The 26,846-nt window shown below is 48.7% G+C and overlaps 2 protein-coding genes across 2 annotated transcripts in view; one reads left to right on the top strand and one right to left on the bottom strand.

Moving 5' to 3' along the window:
* Positions 1-16,321, top strand: part of LOC129381710 (ATP-binding cassette sub-family A member 17-like) — a 28,058-nt gene extending 11,737 nt beyond the window's left edge. The window contains exon 3 of the mRNA XM_055064777.1: positions 15,959-16,321. Within this exon, the coding sequence (XP_054920752.1) occupies positions 15,959-16,213 (255 nt within the window). The 3' untranslated portion in view covers positions 16,214-16,321. The remainder of the gene's footprint in view (positions 1-15,958) is intronic.
* Positions 16,322-17,920: 1,599 nt separating this feature from the next.
* Positions 17,921-26,418, bottom strand: LOC129381462 (post-GPI attachment to proteins factor 2-like). Its single transcript, XM_055064343.1, has 3 exons — positions 25,934-26,418; positions 20,739-20,847; positions 17,921-18,727 (listed from the first exon to the last, which is right to left on the bottom strand). The coding sequence occupies exons 1-3, from the start codon at positions 26,228-26,230 to the stop codon at positions 18,576-18,578; spliced, it is 558 nt and encodes a 185-aa protein (XP_054920318.1). The 5' UTR covers positions 26,231-26,418; the 3' UTR covers positions 17,921-18,575.
* Between the last annotated feature and the right edge of the window lie 428 nt (positions 26,419-26,846).

Below are 26,846 nucleotides of genomic sequence, written 5' to 3'. Positions count from 1 at the left end.
CCTCTCGCCAACTTGGATCACTGGGCATGTGCCTCAGTGTGGGCGGCGAGCGAAGGAACCATTAGACACATATAACTCAGCGAGTCAGCGCGAAAGCGCTCCCAGCGGGCCAGAGTAGACGGCAGTGCGCATGCGCGGTACGAGATGCGCAGTGGCGTCTACGCTGGCCATCTGGGCCCGCTGGCCCACGGGCTTGCTGCGCTATAACTTTCCATTATCAGTGGACGCTGATAATAGAGAGATATAGCCTCAGCACCATAACTCAGGCACTGGAACGCCGCGCTTCTCGTCTCGGAGGGCGCGCGCGGCCTTCTCGGTAGTGCCACTTGATGGCGCAGCGTGTGCACAAAAAAGTGCGAGCGAGAATCGCGGTGGCAGCATGACACCTGTCTTGGCGTTCGCACACACAGGCGCGCCATTCATCTCGGAGGCCACGTGGAGGCTTCGCGGCCGCGATGGTAGATGGCACCGTGCGTCCTTTCGAAAGCTCGGAAGAGGAGTCCTGCTGCATCACATTCTTCATAACTCGTTTTGATGGAGGCAGTGCCTAGTGTCGCTACGTTGGTTTAATTCAAACGCATTGCCGTCGATACTGATCGTGAGATGCGTAATGCCGCAGTTTTTATCTGCTTTTCCCGCCAACCTGAGTCCCTGGAACGTCAATCATCATATGGGCAGATCACCCGGCTACTCTGCTGTAGGAATATCGTTCAAACCAAACGTCGGACCAAATTGGGTGACTGGGCATGTGTCGGGCCTTTTATTTTTGGATTTTGTGCTATCAGGTTCAAGGTGTAGACAACGTTTGTTGTATCAAAGATGTAAATATTGCACAATAGGGAGTTTTGTTTCCAGACCGCAAAACAGGCGAGAGAAAGAGAAAGAGGTTTATTCAAGAAAAATAACATTTAGAGGCCTGGAGGGAGGGTAATGAATGCAGGTCTCTATTGGCCATCGCCACACGTCGGGCCTGGTCGAGGAGGCTCACTTGAATCTCCGGGTCAGTCCAAGCGAGAATGCCGGCTGCCGAAGGAGGCTCCTTGAAATACTTTGTGCTAATTAGTGTGAATTTTAGTCTATTGGCGCTGACTAGCACTACCATGTCAGATGGGGCAAGGACGGCCTGGCCCACACCAGGGGCATTGATAGGCACATCTCCTTAACCAGATGACATACCACCACCCCAGATATGTGTAGGTGTTTGTCTGGATTTTTCTGTACAGTCGAACCTCCTCTTATCTCATTGTGGGTTTAGCGTGGCAAGTTCTTGGAGTCAACGACGTTGATGTGCTAAGATATCGTACGCAAGTTATATTGCTTGCTATGCTCATACTTGTTTTCAATTGAGATGTCTTTCCTTCCTCTGATTGAAGTCTCGCGAGCATGAGGCCTTGTGTTGCCAGCGAAACCAAGATGCCCGGACAACATACAGTGTGATGTTCTTGCCTTAGTCCATCGTCAAATATGTTAAGAGTCATGCTGAAGATTCTACCGCGGAGGAAGAGTCGGCAAGGCTCCTGGGAGCTTGTGAGGACGTAGGCAGGCATATCTTCTCCCTGCAGTGTCTTTATCGCCCAGGCTACTGCAGCGGCCTTACTGTAATGGCGCAGGGTGCGTGGATCGAAGCTGTTTTCATGGTCTTACAGTTTCAGGAGGCTCCACAAGCAGCCATGGTAGCATGCCTACTGATGTCCTGTGTTGTGTCTGTTTATATTCTGTCGGCCGTTATTGACAATTCGTTTCTCTAATCGTTCGGCTCCTGCTTTATGCCTGCCATCACAAAATTTTGGGCATTTTGGGGCGGATGGGGAAGTAATCGGGTTTTCCTCGCATTTCACTCGGTTTCTCTAATAGTTCCCTAAGCATAGACGTTAAAGCCTTTAAAGAGACGTTCAGTAGCAGCTACTTACCTAATCAGAACTCTGCTTTATCAAACACACATCAATACTAGGCTTCACAAATTCAGCAGAAACCCTTAAGACTGCCTACGTGTGAGAATTCGAGAGCATTACAGCCGCATTGGCGTGGCGTATGATCAGAGTGTGCTGATGGTATAAACCCTCACCGATGAACTCATAAGAGCAAGTGAGGTGCGGGAGAAGCGAGCTCATTTTTACACTCAGGACGCGGTGCCACTTCGTGCCCATCGCCTGCGCCTCAACTGCCCAATTGCGCTCGCTCTAGAGCACACTTAAAATAAGCTAGATGGCTGGGACGTGACGTGTGCATTGAATCACGCACTAGATACACCTCTATAGATAAGGCACTAAAGAGCGACAACGGCTGATATGATCGCAGCGTCACCAGTGCAACTAGCTGCATCACCTGCAGTAATTTGCTGGCGTTATCAATTCACCTTGCGCCGCCGTCCGAATCAGTTCGTGTTGCCATGGCAGTGCTGTCGTTTATACCTCTAGGATCAAGTTTCGCATCATTTATAAGGACACCGGGCTGCGTGGAGATGAGCAAATGGCACAATGCTTACGCATGCTTAGATAACCAACAGAGAAGGTTCTGCATAAAATTTAATGCAAATACATTAAATGGATCACGAGGCTGAAAATACAGCGTACACAATGGTACGAAACGGACAGGAAACTTCGAGGTTTGGTAGGCGTCGAACCCAAGACCTTTGGTGTTAAGGTTAGAAACCCCTCAACTTTGGTGGCTCTTCAACCCATGACCGTTGCTGCTTTCATTTGAGGGTACCCAAGAATTCTGTGTACATTACGTGCGACAATAAGCGAAAAAACTAAACATCATTAATCGAATATAATTGGAATACGAGCTCACTTATTAGTAGAATGTAGTAAAAGAGGAGCGCCCTCACATTATAACTGTGGAGGAAGCAAACAATCAACAGTCTGAAAAAACAATCTTGTATGTTTGTAGTGAAGTGGACGTAGTGAATTGGATATATAGTTAACTGGTATGTTTGTAGACCACTGGTGTCTTGGCAAAAGGGTAAGGTTACTCCTGAAGGCAGAAAACCTAGTGGCCCAGTTGGCCAAGTTGGCTCTTGCAGTTATGAAATCCGACAAAGGGGCGCGATCACGTAATGACGACACGGGACTGTGCGCCAAGCCATAAAACATTTTTTACTGTGAATTTACGTATGTGCTTAAGAATCGTGCTCATTAATGGAATGGTTTCATTCTAACTGGGAAAAAAGCGTCTGCAGTGACCACGGTAAGGTTGATTTATACGGCTTCAATGCCATGGCCGTTTCGTCATTACACACTTCCGCGCCATTGTAGTCGTCAAAATTGACTACAGTTGATAGCGAATTCAGGAGGCTGATGAACGGCAAGAAGGCAGAAACTTGCACAAGGACTCATATAAATAAAATGACTTTTTGAGCGACATGGTCACGTGGTGTTCTATTGTTACTACGTCTTTCCGAAATCCCCCACAATGTGAACAGAGGCAGACAGAAAGTATGCAGTAACACCACTGAAGCTGTCTAAGCATGCGTAAGCGTATCGCCAAATTTCAGTTAGCAGAGCCCCAAATATCTTGCTGGCCCGTCCTCAAATCTGAAATTTTCAGCTCCCGCCCCCCTAAGTTTCAAGTTGGCCCACGCCCAAATTTAAGTAGTCACAGCCCCACATTTCAAGTTGGCCTTCCTCCAAAGTTCAGTTAGCCCACCTCTAAATTTCAAGTTTGCCCAACGCCAATTTTCACTTCCCCTAATGCCAAATTTAAGTTATACCACCCTCAAATTTCAAGTTGGCTGACCTCCAAATTTCCGGTTGTCCCACCCCATAATTTCAATTTGACCCACACCCAAAATTAAGTTGGCCCACCCTCGAATATAAGTTGGCCCAACCCCAAATTTTAAGTTGGCCAAGCCACAAAATTTAGTTTACCCCCCCCCCCCCTACTATAGGCTTTCCCATGTATTTTCTATGGAGCCCTGTTTATCCCTACTAATATGCATAAATCTAATTATTCAGGTATTCTCACTGATCGATTCTTTTTGTTTATTTGTTCCTTATTGCTTTTATTGCTATCAGTCATCACATATTCACTCTACTAGAACATTTAAATGTATTCGCACATTACGCAATTTTGTGCAGATACAAGAAATCGCACATTTCGCGCGACACATATTGCGACGGTACCCGACAAAGAATACTTACGAATTGAAATGCGGGCAACTTGGCAAAGGTAAAATCACCGGAAATCTCAGGACCGGCACTCAATTAAATTTAAATATAACTTACAAATAAAAACCATAACGATGACAGGGTGGCCAAATTTCGAGAAAAATAATTTGGCTGTAGGACTAGTTCAGCTGATAGTTGATGGCAGGAAATAAGGTGACAATTGTCGACAAGTGTTGAAGAGAGCCCCAGAAGGTCGTGTGGCCTGCGCCAGCGCCCGCGACCCTCGGGTGACTGCACATATAAGTGAGATGCCGGGTTGTCCGTCGTTACAGGCTGACTCGAGTCTGAAATTTGGAACGCGGACTTCATCACATATATACAATACACTCTACGGTGCCATCCTTCGACAGCTCGTACCGATTCTCGCGCTATGAAGATGCGAACAAATTATCTCATGTGCCACATGTCAGCTTCCTCGAACTGCCAACATTGCTTAATGATCGCCTTGACAGTCGCGCGACCCTTGAATACAAGCAAGTGTGCGGAGTTTGCACGAGGCGTTTGCGTACGGCGGCAGCCATCTTGGCGTTCGCGATCTACTACTGTACATTGCGGTTATATTATAAAGGCGGAACGGCAACATGGTAGACAATATGGAGTACAGACAAATACCGCATGTATTACTGCACAATAATCTTAAATACCAGTCTTCTTTCACGCAAGTGCGTATCCGCGACAGGAAAGTACTTTGACAACTGCAACTAATGTATATGTCATGCCCAAAGTTGTACCAGACCCACTGGTCACTAAATGGGACGTGATATTGTGAGCAGCCTCGCCCATAGCATGCTAACGGACGACGACACAGAGACAGTTTGCGCAATTATGTCGTGCCTTTTGCCTCAAGGCGCAAGACCAGCTTATCCATGTATGCATCTCAATAGTTAAGCGCATCTCGATTTACAGCTGCTGTGGTAGCCCATGATTGCGGATATCAAAATCGCTAGGGAAATTATTGGGGGCACCTTAACTACACTGATAGGTGAAAATCAAAAGCAGTCTACGACAGCGTCTCTCGTAGACACACGCGACGTTCGGACGCTAAGAATGTTTGCCGACCGAAGAAAAGCTGCCGCGGCGTGCTCCCGACGACTACCCTAGCCCGTTTACTCCGTAGTACAAAACAAAAAAACCCTGACTGCCTTTCTGGAAGTCTCTAAAAGGCCAGAATTAATCATCGCCTTTTCCAGTCAAGGAGCATATTTACTTTATCAAGAACACTGTTAACGCCGGCGGGACAAACTTGGTGGTGAATTTCAGTGCGAAAGGGTAGCTTTTTTTTTATTTCTTTTATTTTTCTTTTGCTGGCGTCATCACTAAGTCACCGCGGTCAGTTTGAAAAGTTTAAGGTCACTACGCGACGTTGTGTCACTCACGCTAAGTTAACCCTAATGCCCACAAAAGCGGCATACGAAAGCCAGTAAAGTCCGTGGGCATGTCATGACAAGAGCTCTTTCACGCTGCGGTACGGGTATACACATCTAAAGAGGAACAAGAACGCATGGTTTACGCTATGCTTCTTTTGTTTTCGAGGTGCCCACGGAAGAATCCGGCAATGAAGCAGCTCTTTTATACGTGCGCCACTGCCCGACGGCACGCATGTGCTGCCCATCTCTTGTCGATGACCTGGAGAAAAGCTTATTGCAAGGCGGTTGAAGCTGTCGCTTGTTCCACAAGCATGTGATGCGTTGGTACGATTCAGGTATGTCAAAGAAGCAGCCACAATCTGCAGCAAAGCTACCTGGAACAAGAATGCGGGGTGCATGATTAACGCTAAGCTTTCTGCCTTTTTAACACTATGCGACGCTATGCGACAATGTCGTATTTCTGTAAATGCAGTTACAAAAAAAAAAAAAAGCCTTTGCTCATGGACTCGATGGTGGGAGGCGCCTAATACATTCTATTGGGTAACATATATGCCGGTTTTCACTCCAGTATTAGGCGAAAACGAGGCGTACGCTCCTATCTATATAGTAATAATGCAATGAAGAAGACACATCGAGAAGCACTCCTGCCACTTGTCTGCTGAAAAGGACGGACCCCTCCGCGCGGCAGTTGGCGCTTGAGTTTGGCGGGAACTGTTCAGGTGTTCGGCGCTCGACTGCAGGCGACTGTGCTTACAGCACCCTCTAGCTGTTACTAAACCCCGTAGCATTTGGGGGAGGATCTGGGGTCCCTACCGCCTCGCCTTGGGACTCCGGAGTCGCACTATTCCCGCCGCTACCGCCACCACCTTGCCCGATGACGCCGGTGGGCGTCTCGATTCGTCAACTAGTTCAATCATCTGTGGCGCAGTTCATCAACAAGACGCAGCTGCGTACAGTCGTGCGTACGTTCGTCGTGCGAACGGGTGAGCAACCGCAACAAATGGGCCGGTCCGACCTATCTCACCAACCTCATTTTTATCTAGTGCGTGTCGCTGACCGGTGGTTCTGCAACCACGAGCGGACATTTGCGACTTGGGCTGAATTTGGGACCGCCTTTGTCGAGGTATTTGGTCGACCTGCAGAGAGATAGCTTCGCACCGAACAACGCTTCCGCCAGCGGGGCGACGGCCAGGAAAGAATTTCGCGAGCTATATTCAGAACTTCCTCGACCTCTGCAACCACGTAAGCCGAACTATGACTGAGGCAGGGAAGATTAACCAAATCCTCACGGACATTTAGGATGACACTTTCCAGATGCTCCTCGCCATGAATCCTGCCACCGTAGCAGCAGTATAGTAAAACACTACCATAGCTTTGACGAATCACGCAGGCAATGATGCGCTCGCCCGGCGAACTGTTCCTCACGTGGCATCTCTTTGGAGCTTGGCGAATGCTCCCCGACACCTTTCTCTTTATCTAGATAGCTGATCGATGTGGATAAGCGGTCTACGTCGGAAAGCTGGTACTTGTTCGTGCTCTCAGTATGCAGTGTCCGAAGTAGAGTCGAGGCTTGGGAACGCAGAGGACACCCACCGCTCATAGGAATGCTCAAACCGCGATGAAACCCGAAAAATAAATAACCAATCGCCCCACTTTGCGTTTCTTCCAATACGTTTTTGAAATTTAGCGCGAGTTTTCCTTAGAGCTATGTCACTTCTACTAGCGTAAATGCATGATTTGGAAACACATCGAACCAGTTGTAATAGAATAGGTCTGCGTTCGTAATGTAAGAAAAAAAAATAGTGGCGTTGTGGTGAGACCGAGGGTTCCAACTTGAGCTAGCGCTGTTTGCAGCCGACTTTAAGTTTCTTTGGAACAAACGAACTAACAACTAACCCGGCTGAATGAGAAAACAGCATCTTCTGCTTACATCGCTAAACTAAGCATGCTAGCAAAACGATGAGTCACCTCGCGGCATAACATGCGTCATGATCAACGTAAGACCTTCCGAGCCAGCTATTGTTTTTGCTACTGGTTCCGGTGCCCAAAAGTACATTACACATAGCTAAAATCTTCCTGCTGTTTGCGGGAACTGACAACCATTTTGATGGTACCACTTTCTTACTGCAGTAAGCTAACCGGTCAGTGTGTCCCATTGTCAGGTGGTAACGCGGAGAATGCTGTAAGACACTTTTTATCTGAATTTTTCGATTTGCAGTGAGCGTGCGTTCGTTTACTAGGAGCATGCTGAAATCAGCGATAGGTGAGCCCGGTAGCGATTATACACCACCATTGGTGGGAGTCATACAAGTGAGTCCGTAGCAGTGGAAAACTATTCTGTTTATCAAGCCGGTGTTCCTGCGAGTGTTGTTATCCGAAGTGCTAAATTATTTCTGCAATAATTACTACGTGTTTACGCTGTTCTCTGTCCAAGTGATTTTGTTATCAACCAGTAAACAAAGATTTTTAGCCAAGGCTAGTTATGTTCTCGAAAGCGAAACGACGCTTTTACACGTGATACGCAGTTCAGCGTGTGTCCATATACTGTAGAAGAATCGCCGTAGGGGCGAGTTCGTACTGTTGGCGATGTCCTGTATGTTTCCTGGCTTTTATCTTCGTCGTCTTCCGCTCGCGCCTTCGAGGTGTGTCCATATCCTCGCGTCTGTTCATTTGTAATGCTGGCACCCATTTACGGCACAACCAGTGAACTTCACTTTGCTGCCGAAGGACGAATTCAAACATAAAAGCATAACGACTCTTTATTCGACTAACGATGGCAGCGTACGGGCATACCAACGCTACGTTCGTCTCAGTAGCGGAAGGTAGAAAGTGGTCCTCAGCCGGGCAGCCTGTTTTTATAGCCACCGTCGGTGACGCATACCTCGGGTGACGCAGCGGTAGCGCTATCTTTTATCGGCCACGCAGTCCAGCGTGCAGCTGTGTTATGCTGGGCCGGATGATAAGAAGGCGGAGGGTGCGCAGAAACATGCGCAGAGTGTGTCGCCACATCACGCCCCCGCCTCCCCCCCCCCCCCCGCAGAGTGTAGAGCCCTCAGGGCTTGTAAAAATCTGGACAGCGTACCCGACGCCCATTGCCTGTTGTGACAGAAGCCGGCTGCGATGTCGGCGGTCGTAGATGGACGCCTGTGGGTGCACTGGTATTTCCTGGTTCAGCGGAATCTATAGGCCGGCTTCAGCCGGTCGATAGAGACGCGGACGGCCTTCCCGTTAATGCACAGAGTGAAGGTTTTGTCACGACGGAGAACTGGGTAAGGTCCGCTGTAAGGTGGCTGTAAAGGCTGGTGGACGGTGTCGTCGCGGAGAAAAGTGTGCGAGCACGTTGCCAGATCCTTGAAGACGAAGGGAGAGGTCTTACAGTGGTGAGCTGCAGGTGACGGGCGGAAGGCAGCGATGGTGCGTCGGAGCAGGTCTATGAAATCGGTGGCTTCTGACGTCGCGGTGGTGGATGGCGGTGCCGCAAGAAATGCGCCTGGAAGACGAAGGGGTTCCCCGTAGACGATCTCTGCGGGTGTAGCCTGAATGTCGGGCTTGAAGGTGGCGCGAAGACCTAGGGTGACGGCTGGGATGGCTTCAGGCCAGGTTGCGTTCGGGTGGCACGTGATGGCTGCTTTGAACTGTCGGTGGAAACGCTCGATCATCCCGTTGGCGTATGGGTGGTAGCTGGTAGTCCGCGAGCGTTCGAACCCGATGGTCAGCCCGAGGAGCCGGAAAAGGTGCGATTCGAACTGTCGTCCTTGGTCGGTGGCGACGCAGCGAGGGGGTCCGAAGCGGGCAATCCAGCCGGCGAAGAAGGCCGAGGCGACGTCTTCCGCAGCGATTCCCTCGAGGGGCCATGCCTCTGGCCATCGAGTACACCGATCGATGGCGGTGAGGCAGTAGAGATAGCGTCCAGCTGGAGGCAAGGGCCCTATGATATCAAGGTGGAAGTGTTGAAACCGACCAGAGGTCTGGGGGAATGCGCCAAGTGGTAAAGTGACATGCCTGGTGACTTTAGCGCGCTGGCATTGAATGCAGGAGCGCGCCCAGGTGCGGCAATCCCGCTGCATGGAGGGCCAGGCATAGTGGTCGGCCACGAGGCGTGTAGAGGCGCGTATGCAGGGATGGCCGAGATTATGTAGCTGGTTGAAGAGGCCACGGCGATGGGAAAGGGGCACATAAGGCCTGCTTCCTACTGTTGATATGTCGCAGTAGATAGTCGTTGTCAACTCAGGTATGGGGACTTGCTGCTGCTGTAGTGAGGACCCGCCCTCAAGAAGCTCCTGCAGTTCGGCGTCCGTAGTCCGAGCCTAGGCGAGGACATCAGCTTTTATCTGCGAAGGGCTAATAGCTGCCACACGTTAAAGCGCGTAGGCGACCACGTTGTCCTTCCCGCTGACATGTTGGATCTCGGTGGTAAACTGGGCAATGAACGAGAGCTGGTTCTGCTGGACCGGCGGGAGTTTGCCGCGGCGTTGAGAGAAGGCGTAGGTCAGAGGTAGATGGTCTGTGTAGATAGTGCAGTGCTATGCTTCGAGAATGTGGCGAAAGTGCTGAACTGCTTCGTATATCGCCAGAAGTTCTCTGTAGTAAGCTGGCGAAACTCGACGGGGCGGGGGTCGTAGTTTCGTCGGTGGGACTGGCCGCAGAAGGGGTCGTTTTGCGAGCTGAGAGTTTCTTGGAGAAGAACGCCAAGAGATGCCAGGTGTTGTCTACGCGCTGCATAAGGTCGGCGCCTACGGCGATGCTAGAGACGCCCATGAAGAGCCCCAAGGGAGAGCCTGGCACAGGAAGGGAGAGAAGGGTGGCGGTGCAGAGAGCAGCTTTGCATTTTTCGAAAAGTTGCGTTAAAGCCGGTGTCCACGTGACGGGTTGGTTTCCTCGTAGACCAGCCAAGGCATCGTGGAGGGGAGCCTAGTAGTCGGCTGCGTATGGCAAGAAACGCCTGTAAAAGTTCAGCATGCCGAGGAAACGGCGAAGGTCTTTAGCGGTGGTAGTTTGAGTGTAATCTTGCATGTATGAGATGCGTGGAGGTAAGGGTCGAGTTTCCTCTGATTAAACTTCATGGCCGAGGAAGTTGACTGAAATGCCGAGCGTGCTCTTTGGGACATTTACGAGTAGGCCGTGGTCATCGAGGCGTTGGAAAAGCAGACGAAGGTGCCTGTGGTGTTCGTCGGTGTTGCGGGAAAAGACGGATATGTCGTCAAGATAGACGAAGCAGAAGTAGAGGCCGCGGAAGACTTCATCGATGAAGCGTTGAAAGGTTTGCCCAGCGTTCCTCAGGCCAAAGCTCATGAAGGGAAGCTCGAACAAGCCGAAAGGAGCAATGATTGCAGTTTTCGGGACGTCGTCCGGATTGACGGGTATCTGAGTGTAGGCCTTTACCAAGTCTAGCACGGAGAAAACGTGGCAGCCAGAAATGCAATGGGTGAAGTCCTGTATATGGTGAACGGGGTACCTGTCCGGAATGGTGCGGGCGTTGAGGGCATGGTAGTCCCCACAGGGCCGCCAGCCTTCGGTCTTCTTCGGGACGAGGTGAAGTGGCGAGGCCCATGGGCCGTCGGAGAGGCGGGCGATTCCCTCCCAAAGCATGGCTTCGAATTCTGCTTTTGCTATGCGCATGCGGTCCGGGGCAAGGCGACGGGCGCGACGGAAAACCGGGGGGCCTGGGGTGGTGCGGATGTAGTGCAAGGTGGTGTGCTTCACGTCGTGTGGCAACCCGCTGGGGCGCGTCAAACCGGGAAACTCGGCGAGGATGGCGTGGTACGGTGAATTATGTTCGACACTGAGTACCTTGATGCTTGGCTGGTGGGTAGTCGTTCGCTGTCCTGGCGCAGAATGTCCCGTTGTCGCGTCGATGAGATGGTCGTGGCGGCAGTCCGGAAGGAGGTTGTAGTGCGCCAAAAAGTCTGAGCCGGTGATTGGCTCGGTGACGTCGGCGATGACAAAATTCCAATGAAGGTCACGGCGTAGGTTTTTAAGCTGGATGTGCAGTTGGAGCGAGCCATGAGTTTTGATTGTGGACCGGTTTGCCGCGCTGAGCTTGACAGACGTAGAAGGACGGGGACCTTGAAGATGGGCTCGCGGGGAACAGCAAAAGTCGGAACCATTGTCGACAAGGAACCGCTGCTTTGTAATTTGGTCGGTGACGAAGATGCAACGGCCCCCCAGGTTGACAGCTCGCAGCCGTGGCTACGAGCTGCCGTTGGCGTTTCCCTGATTTCTATCGGAGCAGGGTGATCGACATTGTCGTGCTCTGTCCCCGAAGCGTCAATGGTAGTAGCACCGGTCGTCGTCGCCAGGCTGCTGCGATGGGGTAGTGTTCTAGCCACGGCTTTGCGAGTGGCACATCGCCAAGTGTTGATCCAGGCGTCGTTGAATGAAGCTGAGCTGTCGGTTGTACCGTAGATACGGCGCGCAAGCTCTATTGTGTTCAGCGGTGCGGCAACAGCCTGGACGGTGGGCGACAACGGTGACAAAGAGACTTCTATGACATGATCAGCGGATCAGCGATTTCGGCAAGTTGGTCGAGAGGTAGCGTAAGCTGAGCCTGCAGAATTTCCTTGACGTCCGGTGGAAGTAGTTGAAGCTAAAGTGTTCGCAGTAAGGAATCCTGGACTCCCATGTTGCCCGCGAGAGCACGCATATGGCGAAAGAGCTGCGAAGGCATGCGCTCGGCAAGTTCTGCGGACTGAAGTTGTCACACCTCCTGGTCTTCCGAGAGTGAAGGGCGGCGAATGAGTTTAGTCTTGAGGTGTTCGTAAAGGTTGGCCGTTGGTGGGTTGGCAAGAATATCCCGGACCTCGTTTGCCGTAGCGGGCATCGAGGTGGGCGACGACAAAATCGTAGCGGGTCCGGTCTTCCATGATGTGCGCGAGGGAGAACTGGGCCTCGACTTGGGCGAACCATACCTCGGGCGAGTCGGCCTAAAACGGCGGAAGCTTGACAGCGACACGCCAGACGCCATGCGGGGCAGCGTGCAGGATGTCATCTGCCAGGGTTCTGACGTCCTCGGCGGAGCCGGCAGGATGCTACTGCACAGAACCATTGAGTTCGTCGTGCCGTTCCTGAAGCTGTTGCTCTTGCTTCTGGATGACCTCTTGCTGCGTGTGAAGCTGTCTGTTGAGAAGTTTGAGCTGTCGTTCAAGGCCGTCTTGTTCGCTGTCCGGGTCACCAGATGTGGGATGTCGTGTCTGCCGAAGGACGAATTCAAACATAAAAGCGTAACGACTCTTTATTCGACTAACGATCGCAGCGGACGGGCGTACCAACGCGACGTTCGTCTCAGTAGCGGAAGGTAGAAAGCGGTCCTTCTATGCCGGGCAGCCTGTTTTTATTGCCACCGTCGGCGACGCATACCTCGGGTGACGCGGTGGTGGCGCTATCTTTTATCGGCCACGCATTCCAGCGTGCAAGTGTGTTATGCTGGGCCGGATGATAAGAAGGCGGAGGGTGCGCAGAAATATGCGCGGAGTGTGTCGCCACACAAGCATATGCGCCTGATCGCTGTGCGTGTCTTGTAAATAAAGAACGAAGATTGCAGTTGCAGAAATTCACGGCTCATGAAAAGCTCGAACGATGGCACACAATGTACCGATCCACTAGACGTGATAGCTGAGTGCGCAATATTTCCTGTCTGGAAGGCGCAATGTACGCAGAAGCAAATGGCATTTTTCAATTTCAAATGACATCATTTTCAGCCTTCATCTGCTAGCTGTTTGCGCCTGCCCGAGCAAAAATGTGCTGAAGCTGTGGTACGGTGGCTCCAACAGTGCAGTCAGAACTTCCGGCCAGGGGTGGAAAAAATAAAACGCGTTTCCGCCAACCAACTCTCAGAGTAGTGGGCGGAGTTTTCGAAGCTCTCCAAGCAAAATCGAATGCGCCACAGCAGCTGACAGCTGTTCCAAGCAAGCCAGGACTGCCGGGAATGCTAACCGTAAAGGCCCAGTGCATCGCGCGCTAGCATGGGCTGGCGGGCGCCATGCCGGCTTACAGTTCTTGTGGAACGAAAAGAGTAAAGTGAGTTTGCGGCTTCCCCAGAAGGAAAAGCGCTCGCTCACCACGTGCTCGTGCGCACGCTTTGCTGCAGCAGCTGAGCGTTGCTCTGCCGTGGGGCAGGTTCAACGCGCCGAACTATACTGGGAGCAAAGTTTTCATCAATTATGGCTTCGCCGGCGAGATGTATCCGAATTTCCGGCCTCTGCCTGGTACGCTTAATGCGCCAGACAATAAGTGACCCTGAAGGATTGTGTAACAGCAACATGCCGAGATGTATAATGAGCACTGTCGACGCCTAAGAGAGGCAACGCCAGTACCCCGAGGTTGTCCGCATTCAACGAGCACCAGCCACGCCAGCAAGGCGGGCGAAGCTCGCGAGGCGCAACTCGCCCAATTGCGTGATACGTACCGTGCCTGCTGCGAGCCGAACGACGTTGAGCAGCGTTTCGGGGCCAAAGCGCAGAGTCGTCTTACACAGATGCGTGGCATATGCACAGAGAGCATATCCTACGTCACAGGATGGTCAAGGAGGCCCGATGGCCGCCATCATCATTGCGAGTGAAATACAATATGATTAAGATAACAACTAGGTCAATAATAAACGCGACACAGAGACAGAACACAGACGCGCGGTAAACATTTATTCATCCAATCATTTTAACATCCGTCGACGTCGACCTTCTTTTCCTTAACGTCGACAAATGATTGGCACATATCTCTTTTTTATTCTATATTCAGTCAGAATAGACATGCTTATATGGAATGTATGTGTTCGGATGGGGATGTCTAGTATCCCTTGTAAGCATCAGCACTGAAATTAAATTCCTATGTCTTAAACTCGAAAAAGAATCTAGCAGAATCTAGCGTGCAGACGACAATTTTTGTTGTCGCGGGTAGCAACAAGAGACCGCTATCCTATTCTTGAGTCTTTCAATGGGAGTAAATATGTTTATCCGGCATGAATGCGTTCGGACGGTGATGTTCATGATCCATGGAAACAACTAGGTACCCCAGTTTCTGTTTAAAATGCCATTCCGATAGCATAGGCCCAAATGACATGCATATATTGGATTGTAATGGTATGGTATGATGAACTTTATTTAATGTCCTGAAGATCAACCCTTAGGTTGACGCAGGCGGCTCCCACGTCGGGACAGTAAGGTTTAACCTTACCGCCGTATCATGGGCCTTCTGGACGGCCTGTACTTGATCGAAAAGACCTCCACTGTGTAGGACTCGCTGCCACCAGTCTCTCTCCTTGTCACAGTCTGTGAAAGTCACAGGACACTGCCAAAGCATGTGATCCAGAGTAATGATGCCATTACACTTCTCGCAATTGATTGGTATCTCTCTTTCAGGATATATCTTGTTAATAAAGTTTGGACTTGGATAAGTTCCTGTTTGCAACAATCTCAGAGTCACCGCTTGAGCTCTATTGAGCTTAGCGTGTGGCACTGGGAATTCCCTTCTGTTGATGTAATAATGCCTCGTGATTTCATTATATGTTAGTAATTGGTCCCTGTTCTCCTCCTGTATAATATTAAGGTCCTGGTCGCGTAGTGCACGGATAGTAAGTCCTCGTGCAGCTGCGTTAGCCATCTCGTTTAAATTCTTCCGAGATGGATCGACAGACCCCATGTGCGCAGGAAACCAGCGGATTTCGATCTCTTGGCTGTCCAACTCACCGATCAGCTGGGCAGCCCTTTTGGTTACAAAGCCATTGGTAAAGTGTCTAATAGCCATCTTAGAGTAATGTTCAGTTTCTTTTATAACATGCGTGTTCCTCAATTTTATTGTTTCTTTCCCGCAAAACAAGTATGCTTATTTAAAATGTATATATTCGGATTGTAATGTTTGGTGTCCCTGGTAGCAATCAAGGTCTTTGGTTTTATTCTTCAATATTTCAATTGGAATCAATACGGTTCTATCACATGTGCTTATCAGCATATACGTCTGTGTTTGATGACATTTGCTATCCTGTGTGTGCGGGATAGACTCACAGAATAGCAAAATAAAGACATGAAACAGAAAATTCGGTATTTTGAGGTCTCCTATGGCTCCCTTCTGCCATTATTAGCAGTTTGAACTTTACAATAACAATAAAACAAGTTCTGGCTACTTTTAACTAATTTGATGTAACGGACTACAAGGTTTTCTGGAGTGTTCGCAACAACTCTTTCAGCAGCACGGACTTGGTGTCATTCCTGTCGAATAACCCATCTTTCTTTCTTTAACTTCGAGCACAGTAGCTGGGCCAACCGTATGGGATGCCGTAAAATACATGGAACATACTCCTACATTGCGGTTAGGAGGCATAGATTATTTTAGGAGGACGGGCTTACACACAGTGGTGCAATTTTTGTTTCTCTTATTGCGCGTGGTGCCCACTTGTGGTACGTCATCAACGGGTGTTTTCTCTCCGTTCAGAACCTGCTTAGCTACCACCTGATGGAGCGTATTCCATGGAGTGAGCTGTTCACCAAGGTGGCGCGTCTCCAGAAAAAGTTCCCCTTCGAACACGCCCTCATCGGCGAGAACACACTTCAGGACATCTTCTTGAACTTCGCCAAAGCACAAGGAAGCCTCCCTGTTCCGGGCTATGCCGCTGTGGTAGACGTTGGTTCACCCTCCAACACAAAATCTGCCACCACGCCTTCGACACCAACGGCAGCTGCAACGTAGACCCGACTACAGCTTCTGCAAATTGCTCCGCGGGTGAAGCAATAAAGGCTTTTCTGGCGTGAAATGCTTTGAGCTCAATACTTTTTCGATGCTTGATTGCACTATATCATAGCCCAGCCTGTCTCAGTTGCTTGTTTATCTATGCCAAAGACTACAAGATTCGGTAAAGTGGAAAGTTGGGCTAGTTTGTGAGTAATCATCATACCTTGCTGGTGAAGCAGCGCACTGACTCGGATACAGTGAAGTCACACAAGAAAAAACGACACTCGCTGCTTCACCAGCCAGGTATGATGATTACTCACCAACTAGCCCAACTTTCCACTTTACTGAACTTCATTTCTATTACAATGGGCCCTTTCATGTGGTGAAAGCATGACTGTGCATATTCTTTTCGCTTAAACCGTTCACCAAACTGCAAAGGGTCAGAGGCCTTTGTCAGGCATTTTAAACCTTTAGCCTTTGCCCCTTTAGCACACTCTGTAACAAGTCTGTTGAAAATTAAGGTAAATTCAATATTTTCAGCACCAAGATTGGCTGTAAACTGATGTTACGAACAGTTGCACCGTAAGGACGCTTTTGCAAATACGGGATAAGATCCAATATCCTAGGCAAATAAATGCGGCGATTTTTGTCGTAAATTCCTCACACATTCAACATTTCCTATGTAGCGTTAAACTACGTAGCTCTTGGGATAGTTAGCACCCGATTTCTGCCCTCCTAGTAGTATTGAAGCAATTAAAAAAGGGCTGCTCGATAATGCTTTGTTACTATATACTTGCTGAAATCCCCCCCCCCTCTACGTTCTATATCTCACTACATGCTTTCAATAGCTCGTTCCTTCTTGGTTGTTGTGTCCATCACGTCCATTTAGAATTGTGTGGGTGTGCCAACAAGCCGAACAGTGGAATGATAAGCGCATGTCTCCCGCCCCCACCCTAGTGAGTTTACAGTGGATCTACTTTAAGGCTACGTCTGCTGTGGGCGCATGCAAAGCGATACGTATTTCTGGAATGCAAATAATTGTATAAAATTATTGAAAATTCGTCCTTGAAGTTTTCTGACCAAAAATATATTTCGCTATTTGCAATACTCTTAAACTTGAGCAAAATAAAAGCAAAACTAGTTTTATGTCACTGGTGTGTGCGTCCGATTCCTTTCACAATGACATAACGAAACACTCAAGATGACCAATTCGTTACAGTGCGGCACTCGTTCAAAGTGTCTGTATTGTTGTCCGAGTAACTGCTGAGACCGGAACCAAAATTAAGCTCAGCAAGCACGAAAAATAAATCACAGCCAGATCGATCTTCCTTGTCGTCAAGTGCTAATTGCTTTGGAAGCGAAGTCATGTAAATCATGTAAGGCGGCGCGCTTAAAAATGTGCGCCGCGTTCCGGAGGCCTCAACACTGCGCATTCACGGTCGAGGAGAGTGGCGGGCAGGCGAGAGTTCTCGCCCTCTCTCGAGATACATCGGGAGCCCGCGATAATTCCCGCGCGTTTCAGTTAGGCTCGGCGGGAATGAAGCCTGCCTAGAAAAACCGAAAAGCATTGATCTCACCGCCCACGTGACGACTTCGGCGCCTGTGATTGGCTCGCTCGGATCTGCGGAAACGCGGCGCCGCGAAAAAATTGGGTTCGGGACCCATCCTCGCGCGGCAGAGAATTCTTGCCGCAAAAGCGCCTTTCACGACGCGCGTTTTTTAAAAAATTGTATGACGCCATACAAATGAAGCTTCGGCAACACTTTATCTGCACACACATCTGCACGATGTCGAATGCAAGAGAAAATACTAACAAAGCGAAATCCAAACAGTGAAAAAGGCCTACTTCATTTCTCTGCAGCAAAGTGGTGCAATTTTCTGAAACCTGAACATACTGAAGCCTCTGCACCCTCCGGCGTAACCAAAAGCTGGAAGCTTGGGTCGGGGAATACAAGTTGCGGTTCCGCTCAGTTATGCTTCACTTGTTCAGCAATGCCATATATATAACGCATGCAGCAGTCATCGCGCAGAATAACAGCAGACAAGCAGACACCGTCCAACTGAAAACGAAACAGGAACAAAACAATGCAATAAACGGTGTACTTTTGGCGCTGTCTAGTTTTAAACGCAATAAAAGCTCGGCTCGTGATACAGAATGACGAGATCAACAACTGTTTACACTTCAATATTCTTGGTAATTGAATCTGTGGTGCTGCTGACAAACAAAAACAAAGCTTGTAACGCAAAAGAAACCTTTCTTTTTTTATCCGTAGTCTACTAGTGTTGTCCTGCAATGTAGCACGGTTTCTGGGAAATTAAACAAAACAAAATGACTACATTCGCCGGTGACACCGGATCATGCGGGCGCGGGTGTCGATGATCACATTGGCCACGGCGCGTGGGCCACGTTGTCGGGAACGTCGTACAGGACGGTCAGGTCGAAGCCCATGGTGCAAACCATGAAGGCGAGCTCGCTGATGCCGAAGAGGTCCTGCGCCGCTTGCACGTGCGCCGCCTTGTCTTCGACGCCGCCTGAGAATCGCAACAGAAATTTAGGTCGGAAGGCAGGACAGATATCGAGCAGCTGGAGACCTGAGCCTGGCTGAGCAGCTGGCGTGATACTCCAGGCTTTAGCTGGGAAATGCGACAGACGTAGTGGCCACACACACTCGCAATAGGGGCAGTTACACACACGGAAACGACCGGTGCGCATTAAAGCTATTCATAACGTCCAAAATGTCTAGACCTTAAAAGGAAGCTTTAGCTTTGGGCCGACCCCGATGCCGCCTATTCAAATAGATGTAAAACTCAAAATGTTTTTGCGAAAAAAAACGACTGAATTTAATACAGTTTCTTGCATTTCTGAGAAAAAGCTTAGTTAGAGTGACTGTAAAGCAGAATTTTAATTCAGCGTTCTGGAATATTTTTAATAATTGCTGAAAATCAGTAACTTTCACAAATAGAACTTATAAATTTATAAATCCGTAGCTTTGCGCGATAAGGATGTCGCAGATTTATAAAATCTGTCAGGTAGAGAATATAAAGCCGCCCAATTTGATAAATCGCTGTACAACGCACGGGAATTTTTTACAGTGTTTACGAGGGTCTGGCAAATACCCTACTGATGCATTTGGGTTTACTTCACAGCGATGGACAATACGTTAACAGAACTGTCCTATCATTTTTCATTCGTTAGTTACAAAGTTGTAAACTTGGTAGTCTTCTTTGTTCCAATTTTGGAATTTGCAGCAATATGTAAGTGTGATTAGTGGCCCGAATAGCAATATCCTGTTTTCTACAGCACCTAGATTGTAACATTCGCTTTTCAATGCAACAAACGTCATTGCAATAAATCAGTGCACTGGTTGCTCAAACAAATAATTTCTCCGTCCCCATGTACTTAAGAGCTCCCAAACTAAAGTGCCCCATCAAGGAAACTAGGACACGTAGAGTATACCTATTTCATTCCACTGTTGTCGTTTTCGTTAGTCCGAACACCACTTCACCTAAGCTATGCGAGTTGTAAGCGGTAACTGTTACAAAAGGAATAGAGTAGAGTAGAAGAAATCGGGGGGGGGGGGGGGGGATATACTAGCCCAAAAACACTTTCCTAGCGTGCAGCTCGTAAGTGTTGCCTGTGTACGGGCTGTCAGCATCCCGCAGCTCCAAGCTCTAGTCACGATTCAAATGTTCTGCGGCTTTTATATACCTGTCTCTCTGACAAGTAACGGAAGCAGTCACGTGTCCAGAAATTTCGGACATTGCACATTCGGCATTCTGTTGAATATTACCGCAACTATACACCAGAGTAACTCAATGGGTAATATCTTCAACAAAATATTGTTCAAAACGTTAGACAAGCTTCAAAAACCTTAAAACAGCAATGTCAAGAGCGTAATATCTTCAAACACACGCACATACAGTACTTCGTCCTAACTTCGATGCTACATTATAGCAGTGTTCTGGTCAGGACACATCTCTCGTCCTAGCTGCGTAAATATGGTACCGTCTTCCCCCATAGCATGCTTGTCATGCGAAGACGCCGAATGTCAAGAGATGCGAGAGTCATGCGGGAAGACGAGCGAACTTGCACAGGAGGGCTTGGCGGGATAGTTTCCCGTTGTTATTCCAAGCATAGCACATTTCTCGAGACGGTGCTGACCACATAATCACACAAACACGAACGTGACGAGCCGCGACAGAATCGAGTGTCCCCGAAGCGTCAGCTCACATTACGTTCGTGACCTTCACCTGCCGCGTCACAGCTCACGCGAAGTTCCTGGGACAGCGACCCAACGACATCCGCTGTCAACTCTGGGTGTTGTGAACTAGGTACAAGTACGTGCTGAGTTGACGCCGAAACCGTTAGTGTCCAACTTGTGTTGAGTACCCAGACACCTCTATGTTCTGTGGGATTGTCGAAATGACCTCCGAGCGGTATTAACTAAAGTGGTGCGAGATGCTAATAAAGCACGCCACGCTAACAGAGTACGTCTCCTGCCACGGCAGATTACGTCCTTTGATGCTACGATACGCCGCTTACCCATCTCGGCGCAGTACCCTTTCTGAGCGGCGCCGAAGTAGGTTATCCCGATGCTTGCGGCGACCGAAAGAGCCAACAGGGTTTCCTTGAGGACTCGGGAACGGCGCATCTGCAGAGGAAAACGTCTTCTTTACAAAATAAAAACAGTGAAGAAACCATCGACAATAACATCGATGGCTTCCACCATTTGTCCATTCACTGTAAGTGAAGAGATAAACGCTGGAATTAAGGTGTCATTATTTCCGAAGTAATGTTCTTAATTGTGTCTATATGTAGCAGGGAGCATATTTAGACAGCATTCGTCGTTTCATTACGTATTTCTGTAGAGGTCAGAGCGGTTAACCAGCAAACACGCAGTGGTAGTGTAAACGTTCTCATCAGGTAGAGTGAGGACCTTCTTTATGGACTATGGCGCGGGAGTACAACAGCACGCGCGGCAATGTCTGCAATGCTTTTGTGCGCGGGTTAAATTAGCAAAGCCTAGAAAGCATTACGACGACGACGCCCAGGAGGGCCCTCTCGTTGAAGAAGTACAAAGGTGGCTATACATATAAGCCTATTCGTCCTATGTTGTTGCCTCCAGCGGTACGAGCGCCGGCGTGGATCGCGACCCCCATGCTCCTCTCCAACCACCGAAGCACTGTCCCGCAAATGACACAAGGGGTCAAGGCGGCGGTAGAAGAACAAGGGATGGCCTTCTCAAGCGCTCCAAGACAGCATCTAAGCCTTCAAGCGCCCAAAAGCAATCTCGTGCCATAGCAGGTGTGCCTCAAAGATTTGGCGTTTGGATTCGTCCTTTGCATCGGCGCCTCTGCATGAGCGGTGAAAGTCGGAACGCGCGAAAACGGACGGAAGAGCCAAAGAAAGTTATTTCTTTTAAAACAACATATAAGCGCCTTCCTAGAGCAGGGTTAGCCCCCCAGCTGTATATCCGAAACGGCTTCTAAAGGCAATCCTTAGCTGGTGCTTAAGTATTCACAGAAACTACATATGTCTGTAGAAATTAGCATAAAGACCGTTGGACACAATGAGAGGGCTCTACACCACCTAATGTCATGCCATCCCGCTGCCAACATTCCTCGCAGATCATCAGCAGCAGATAATGTTGTGTTCAGTGCAGGAGGAAGGACTCTCCCAGCAATCTCTAACTAAACCTATTTATCATCAATCAGCTCGTCTTTATGCAATCTATTTCTTTTCTCAGCTTTCTTTATGCAATAGACTATTCCGTCTATTGCATTTCCCTTCCGTTAATACATACTTTGATTCTATAATAGACCACGGTTTGTCTGCTCTACGTATTACATGACCTTTCTTTTTTTCTTTTTCTCTTACTTTACTCCTCTCAGTGTTCGTTCCATCACTCGTTGTGCTGCCCTGAGCTTCTTACGGTAGTTTGTAGAGAGGATGTGTAGAATGCTGGAAATTAGAGTAACAAAGATTAGCCTTGTGGCAAGAAAAATACGGGCTTGGTTGAGGTTGAGCAGATTCTCAACTTTTTATGCAAGCGCAACCAGCAAATACACGACAAATTGTCGCGCGACTGCCTGCTCGAGGCACTTTGCATGTATTTGTGGGCTTCTTTCATGCTCTGATAAACACTTTTATGAAGCACGTAATGAGCAAAAGAAAGCAGTATAGGGAGTTTCTCACGCTGCTCTACAACTTTCTCATTCACACCTTTCTTCTAATTCTAACACTTGAGAAGTTCAATTACTAATTAAAATTAAGTATGTAGTGAAACGGAATGCAAAAATTAATCTGAGTATTTCAAGCGGTGGCAAAGATTGGCAAAGACCGTGGTTCTGTCTTGCTGTGTGACATTTGCGTATATTTAAATCTTGGCTCAGTTGACGTGGAACACCCTGTATAGGACGTGTTTTTAAACATCCTTCTAATCCTGCCCGTTGCTGTAACCTTCACTAAAGCAATCACTCGGCAGGCTCTCAAATCGGACATGTGGAAATCTTCCCTACATGTGTGCGGGTGATTCTGTGTGTTGACTATGTGTGTGCACTGGTTTAGCCAACGTCATTCTTTCATCTGTTTGCTCATAATGAGGGTATAATTCCAACAGGTGAAAAGACGCTAGCACACGTACAAGAAGGATGCGAGATGAAACACTGGACTTACAACTAAGTTTTAATTTGAAGACAATCTCTCGAATCTCTGCCGCGCAAGCACAAGAAAAAAATCAAGACAGCGGATGAGGTCCGAAGCTTAACCTGATGCCACAGGTTTCGGACCCTAACATTCTAGCTACAGCTTGCCAACTAGCGGAAATGTATCCGATGAATCAAAAAGACCGTACTTTTTCGGAAGGATTCGCTAGTTTGCTGAGGGGCAAGGTTAATCACGGACTTGGCAAGATTCTCAGACCGAGAAACCAGTACTTCAGTGGTAATGAACTGAGCCCGGTGCAGTAGTCGGACAAACAAAGGATGTTTGTTGTTCTTCCAAGGGTATCTCTCACGAAAAAGCCTGTCCGGCCACTCAGAAGAAATAGGCCTCTTGATGTGCCGCCTAGGAGTGCTAAATCTCATGCAATGAAATTTCTCAAGAATCTGCAACTGGAATGGCTCCGGAAAAGTGGCAAAGCAATGTGATGACTACGTTCTGCATGTGTTCTTGACTGCGAAGAATGACGTTGCGTTTAGTGACATCGCCACAGAAGAACGCTCCTAGCAGACGTTGGTTGGTGGGTACTTGCATCGGGCACTGCAAACTGTGGATCCCTTGGACCCATTTGCCATCCAAAGCTTCTTGGATGTCGTGGCCTGGTTGAAGGCTAACGAGCTCTGTGCCAATGCCACGATGTCGGTCGATATAAAAGTAGGACGAGCTTGCCTTTATCATTCCTTGCTGTTTGTCAGTAGTTTTTTTTTTTTTTTTGTGCTGCTTCTCACGATTTACTCATCAAGCAGTGCCATATGCTGCAACACAGGGCTCTTCATTCCAAGCATAGGCACCTAATAGTTCTAGTGTTGCAACGGTGTCGTACCACATCTCGCTTAAACGAATTTCCACCGCAGGGCACTGCAAAGGCCGCAGGAAGAAAGCACTGTACGTGATTTTAAATATGCCGATAATTTATAGTGTTTTTCATGCTCAATCCTGATGACAAACTAAAAGTGATTGCGGGTAAGACTTTAACTTGTTCTGAAGATTCTTCCCGGGATCAGGAAGGAAGGAAGGAAGGAAAACTTTATTTGCTCCTGCAAGTAGTGATAATTAATCACTAAGCGGGCCGCTCCCACGTCGGGACCGGAAGGCCAAGCCTCACGGCCACATCGATCACCTACGAATTTTGTGAAGATGGTTCCATTAGATTTCTGTATCTACTTTGAACTTACTAAAATGATAAGAGAGAGATACGAAGTTTAATAATATGCTTGAGATGTTAGCCTGGCTCATCGCATGGCATACAAGATAATAAGCATTTATGCTGACGGTACTTCCAAAGGTCCAAGAAAGCGGTCCTTGCCTACGAATACTGCCATTCAAACCTTGTGAAACGAATGCTTTAAAGAAGAGTTACGTCCGCGTCATGCAGGGCAGTTTTGATATTCAGCTAGCCATGTTAACTTCAGCAGGGGCGCTATAATGTAAAACTATTCCAAACTTTTCTATTGCAATTCTGCAATCAGCCCTCCTCGAATGGTCAAAAACTTTTTTGGACCACACCCACTTCACGTGTATGTGACGCGACGTCACGAATATCGCGATAGCTCCCCATCTGGTATCATGCGTACACACTGATTATGCATGATTCGACCGAACAAAAGAAAAACAGTTATTTCTGATTCGACGCCATTTGATTGGTCTATCAGTCTATCATTTGATTTGAGCGTTTGATTGGTCTATTCAGACAACCCGGCGGGTGACCTTCCGATGCTTGCGTCGGTGGTTGCGCAAATTTGACGTCAGGAGATTGGAATAAAAACATATTGGAATAGTTTTACGTTATAGAGCCCCAGGATACACGAACAGACTGTTGACGGCTGTTGCCAAAACATTGTTCGAAAGAAAGGAAGAAAGACATACCTGGTAAGAAAGCGGAAAGCATCAAAACCTCAAAAAAAGAAACCAATGACAGTTGAAGTGATGGCAAATTCGCACTGCTTGTCTCACAACCTAAAACGTGTGGCAACCAGAACTCGCGAAACGCTGATGCTCTACACGCCGTCTAAACTAGCCAGGTTGCGCAAACGCATTTCACAGGAGAAGGAAAGAAGCGAGCATGCGGGCTGTGACAAAAAACAGTCTGCCGCTTTCAGAAAATCCGCTTCTTCGATCTTTTATAAGATTCTCCTATCATGCAACCGGCCCTACATTAACCATGCAGGTCGCTGCATCAACGAGCCGCTGTGTAAGCACCGAAATCTGCTTCCCATGAGTGCAGGAGGAAAGCTGCCCCCTACATTACAAGTGGTGTGACCACAGCCCCGACTCTTTCGCACGTGTCGATCGTGGGTATGAAACGAAATAGACTGCAAACAGTGCTATGTGTGACTTTCCCTATCAGAAAATTCCGCGTATAGGTGGACCGTATGTCCACCGCATGTTCTTAGGAATTTTTTTCTCCGTGTGTGTGTGTGTGTGTGTGTGTGTGTGTGTGTGTGTGTGTGTGTGTGTGTGTGTGTGTGTGTGTGTGTGTGTGTGTGTGTGTGTGTGTGTGTGTGTGTGTGTGTGTGTGTGTGTGTGTGTGTGTGTGTGTGTGTGTGTGTGTGTGTGTGTGTGTGTGTGTGTGTGTGTGTGTGTGCATTCGCGACCGCGTTTCGTGGCATTGTCTTCGAATCAAATCTTAAGTGTAGGCCCAACGTTGGTCTGGTGTCCTCCTACTTGTGTTTGCATCTTTTCACCAGCTAGATCTATCATACTTTTATAACGCACGAACTCGCCCACCAAACTATCCTACTTAAAGGCACATATACCTGACCTTAGTCATTTATATTTTATGCATCGCAAATAAGGGACAAGCCCTGTTCCGAAGGGTCAGTTTCTTTTTCTCTTATGTACTGGTCAGCGGTGCCTCTGTAAGTGGAGTGAGTTCTCGTTAATTCCTAATTTTTGTTTTGTTTCTTCGCCATGTTTTTGCCGGAACTAGGACTAGTATTTCCTTTCGAGCTTGTTTTTTTTTTGTAGGCACCGTTTTTGTACCAACTACGGCACGTCAAAACGGTTTCTATTCGCACCAGGTAGCCGTCGCTCCGGTGCTGGGACATGCGCAGTGCCAGGCACGTGCTGGCCATGTGCAGCAGCGACCACCACGTCCAGTTCACGAGCATCACGTCGTGCACGTTGGCGTGGTCGCGACGCGACGCGCACGCCATCATGAACAGCGAGCCCACCGAGGACGCGTGCACCACGGAGCAGAGGCACGCCAGAAGATCGAAAACGGACCGCAGAGGTGGCGCCACCAGCGCGGCGCGCCATCTCAGATACTGCGCGTAGTTGCAGACGAGCAGGAGCCGTGGCGCCACGTGCAACATGACGACCGCCCGCCAGGCGCAGCACTGAGGCCAGACGTCGGTGACGCTGCTCAGCGATGGCCAGGAGTTAGTTACCGATACACCCTGCGACGAAGCAAAGTTAATCAATCGTGCCTCTTACGAAACGACGCGGCGAAGTGCGGACATGCTCGGCGTGTCTGCAAGCTGTTTAATTCCGCCATGTATTGTCGAATTCAACACCTTTTTTTGTTGTTAGCTCGTGTCGCTCGACAGCGTGACTGCGCCATCACTGATTGGCTCAAATAGCGACCTAGGCGGAGATTGACATTGCCGTAACATTGGATAGCGTCCATCAGCGCTATACTGGATATTCGCCGAATTGGGCCAATTTGTCTGCCTCTGCAGTAACGGCATTTTGAGCCAATCGGAGAAGCTGTAATAGCCCTCTAGGCTAATCAGAGCTGACAAGATGACGAACTTGATGATATGGCGGAATTTGGCAGTGTCCCGAATAGCACGCCAGGTGTCATTCATTGGTGTGGTGATGTAGAGGTATAGTATATGATCTATAGTGATCATTACAATGATTACAATGTTTTTTATTATTATTATTATGATAAACGCGTTCTATTAGAAACGGGTTGGCTGCCTTTTT

The sequence above is a fragment of the Dermacentor andersoni genome, chromosome 11, assembly GCF_023375885.2.
Source record: "Dermacentor andersoni chromosome 11, qqDerAnde1_hic_scaffold, whole genome shotgun sequence".
In the NCBI taxonomy this organism is placed as follows: domain Eukaryota; kingdom Metazoa; phylum Arthropoda; class Arachnida; order Ixodida; family Ixodidae; genus Dermacentor; species Dermacentor andersoni.
The sequence above is the reverse complement of the archived record's forward strand: the minus strand, read 5'-3'. Positions and strand labels throughout refer to the sequence as shown.

Bases quoted from the DNA above. Each gene is read 5' to 3' on its own strand.
- LOC129381462 (XM_055064343.1), bottom strand. From the start codon at position 26,230: ATGTTGCACGTGGCGCCACGGCTCCTGCTCGTCTGCAACTACGCGCAG. The intron at 20,848-25,933 runs GTGCGAATAGAA...TTTCCTCTGCAG, and splicing joins ACCGGAGCGACGGCTACCTG to ATGCGCCGTTCCCGAGTCCT. The intron at 18,728-20,738 runs GTAAGCGGCGTA...TGCGATTCTCAG, and splicing joins AGGGTACTGCGCCGAGATGG to GCGGCGTCGAAGACAAGGCG.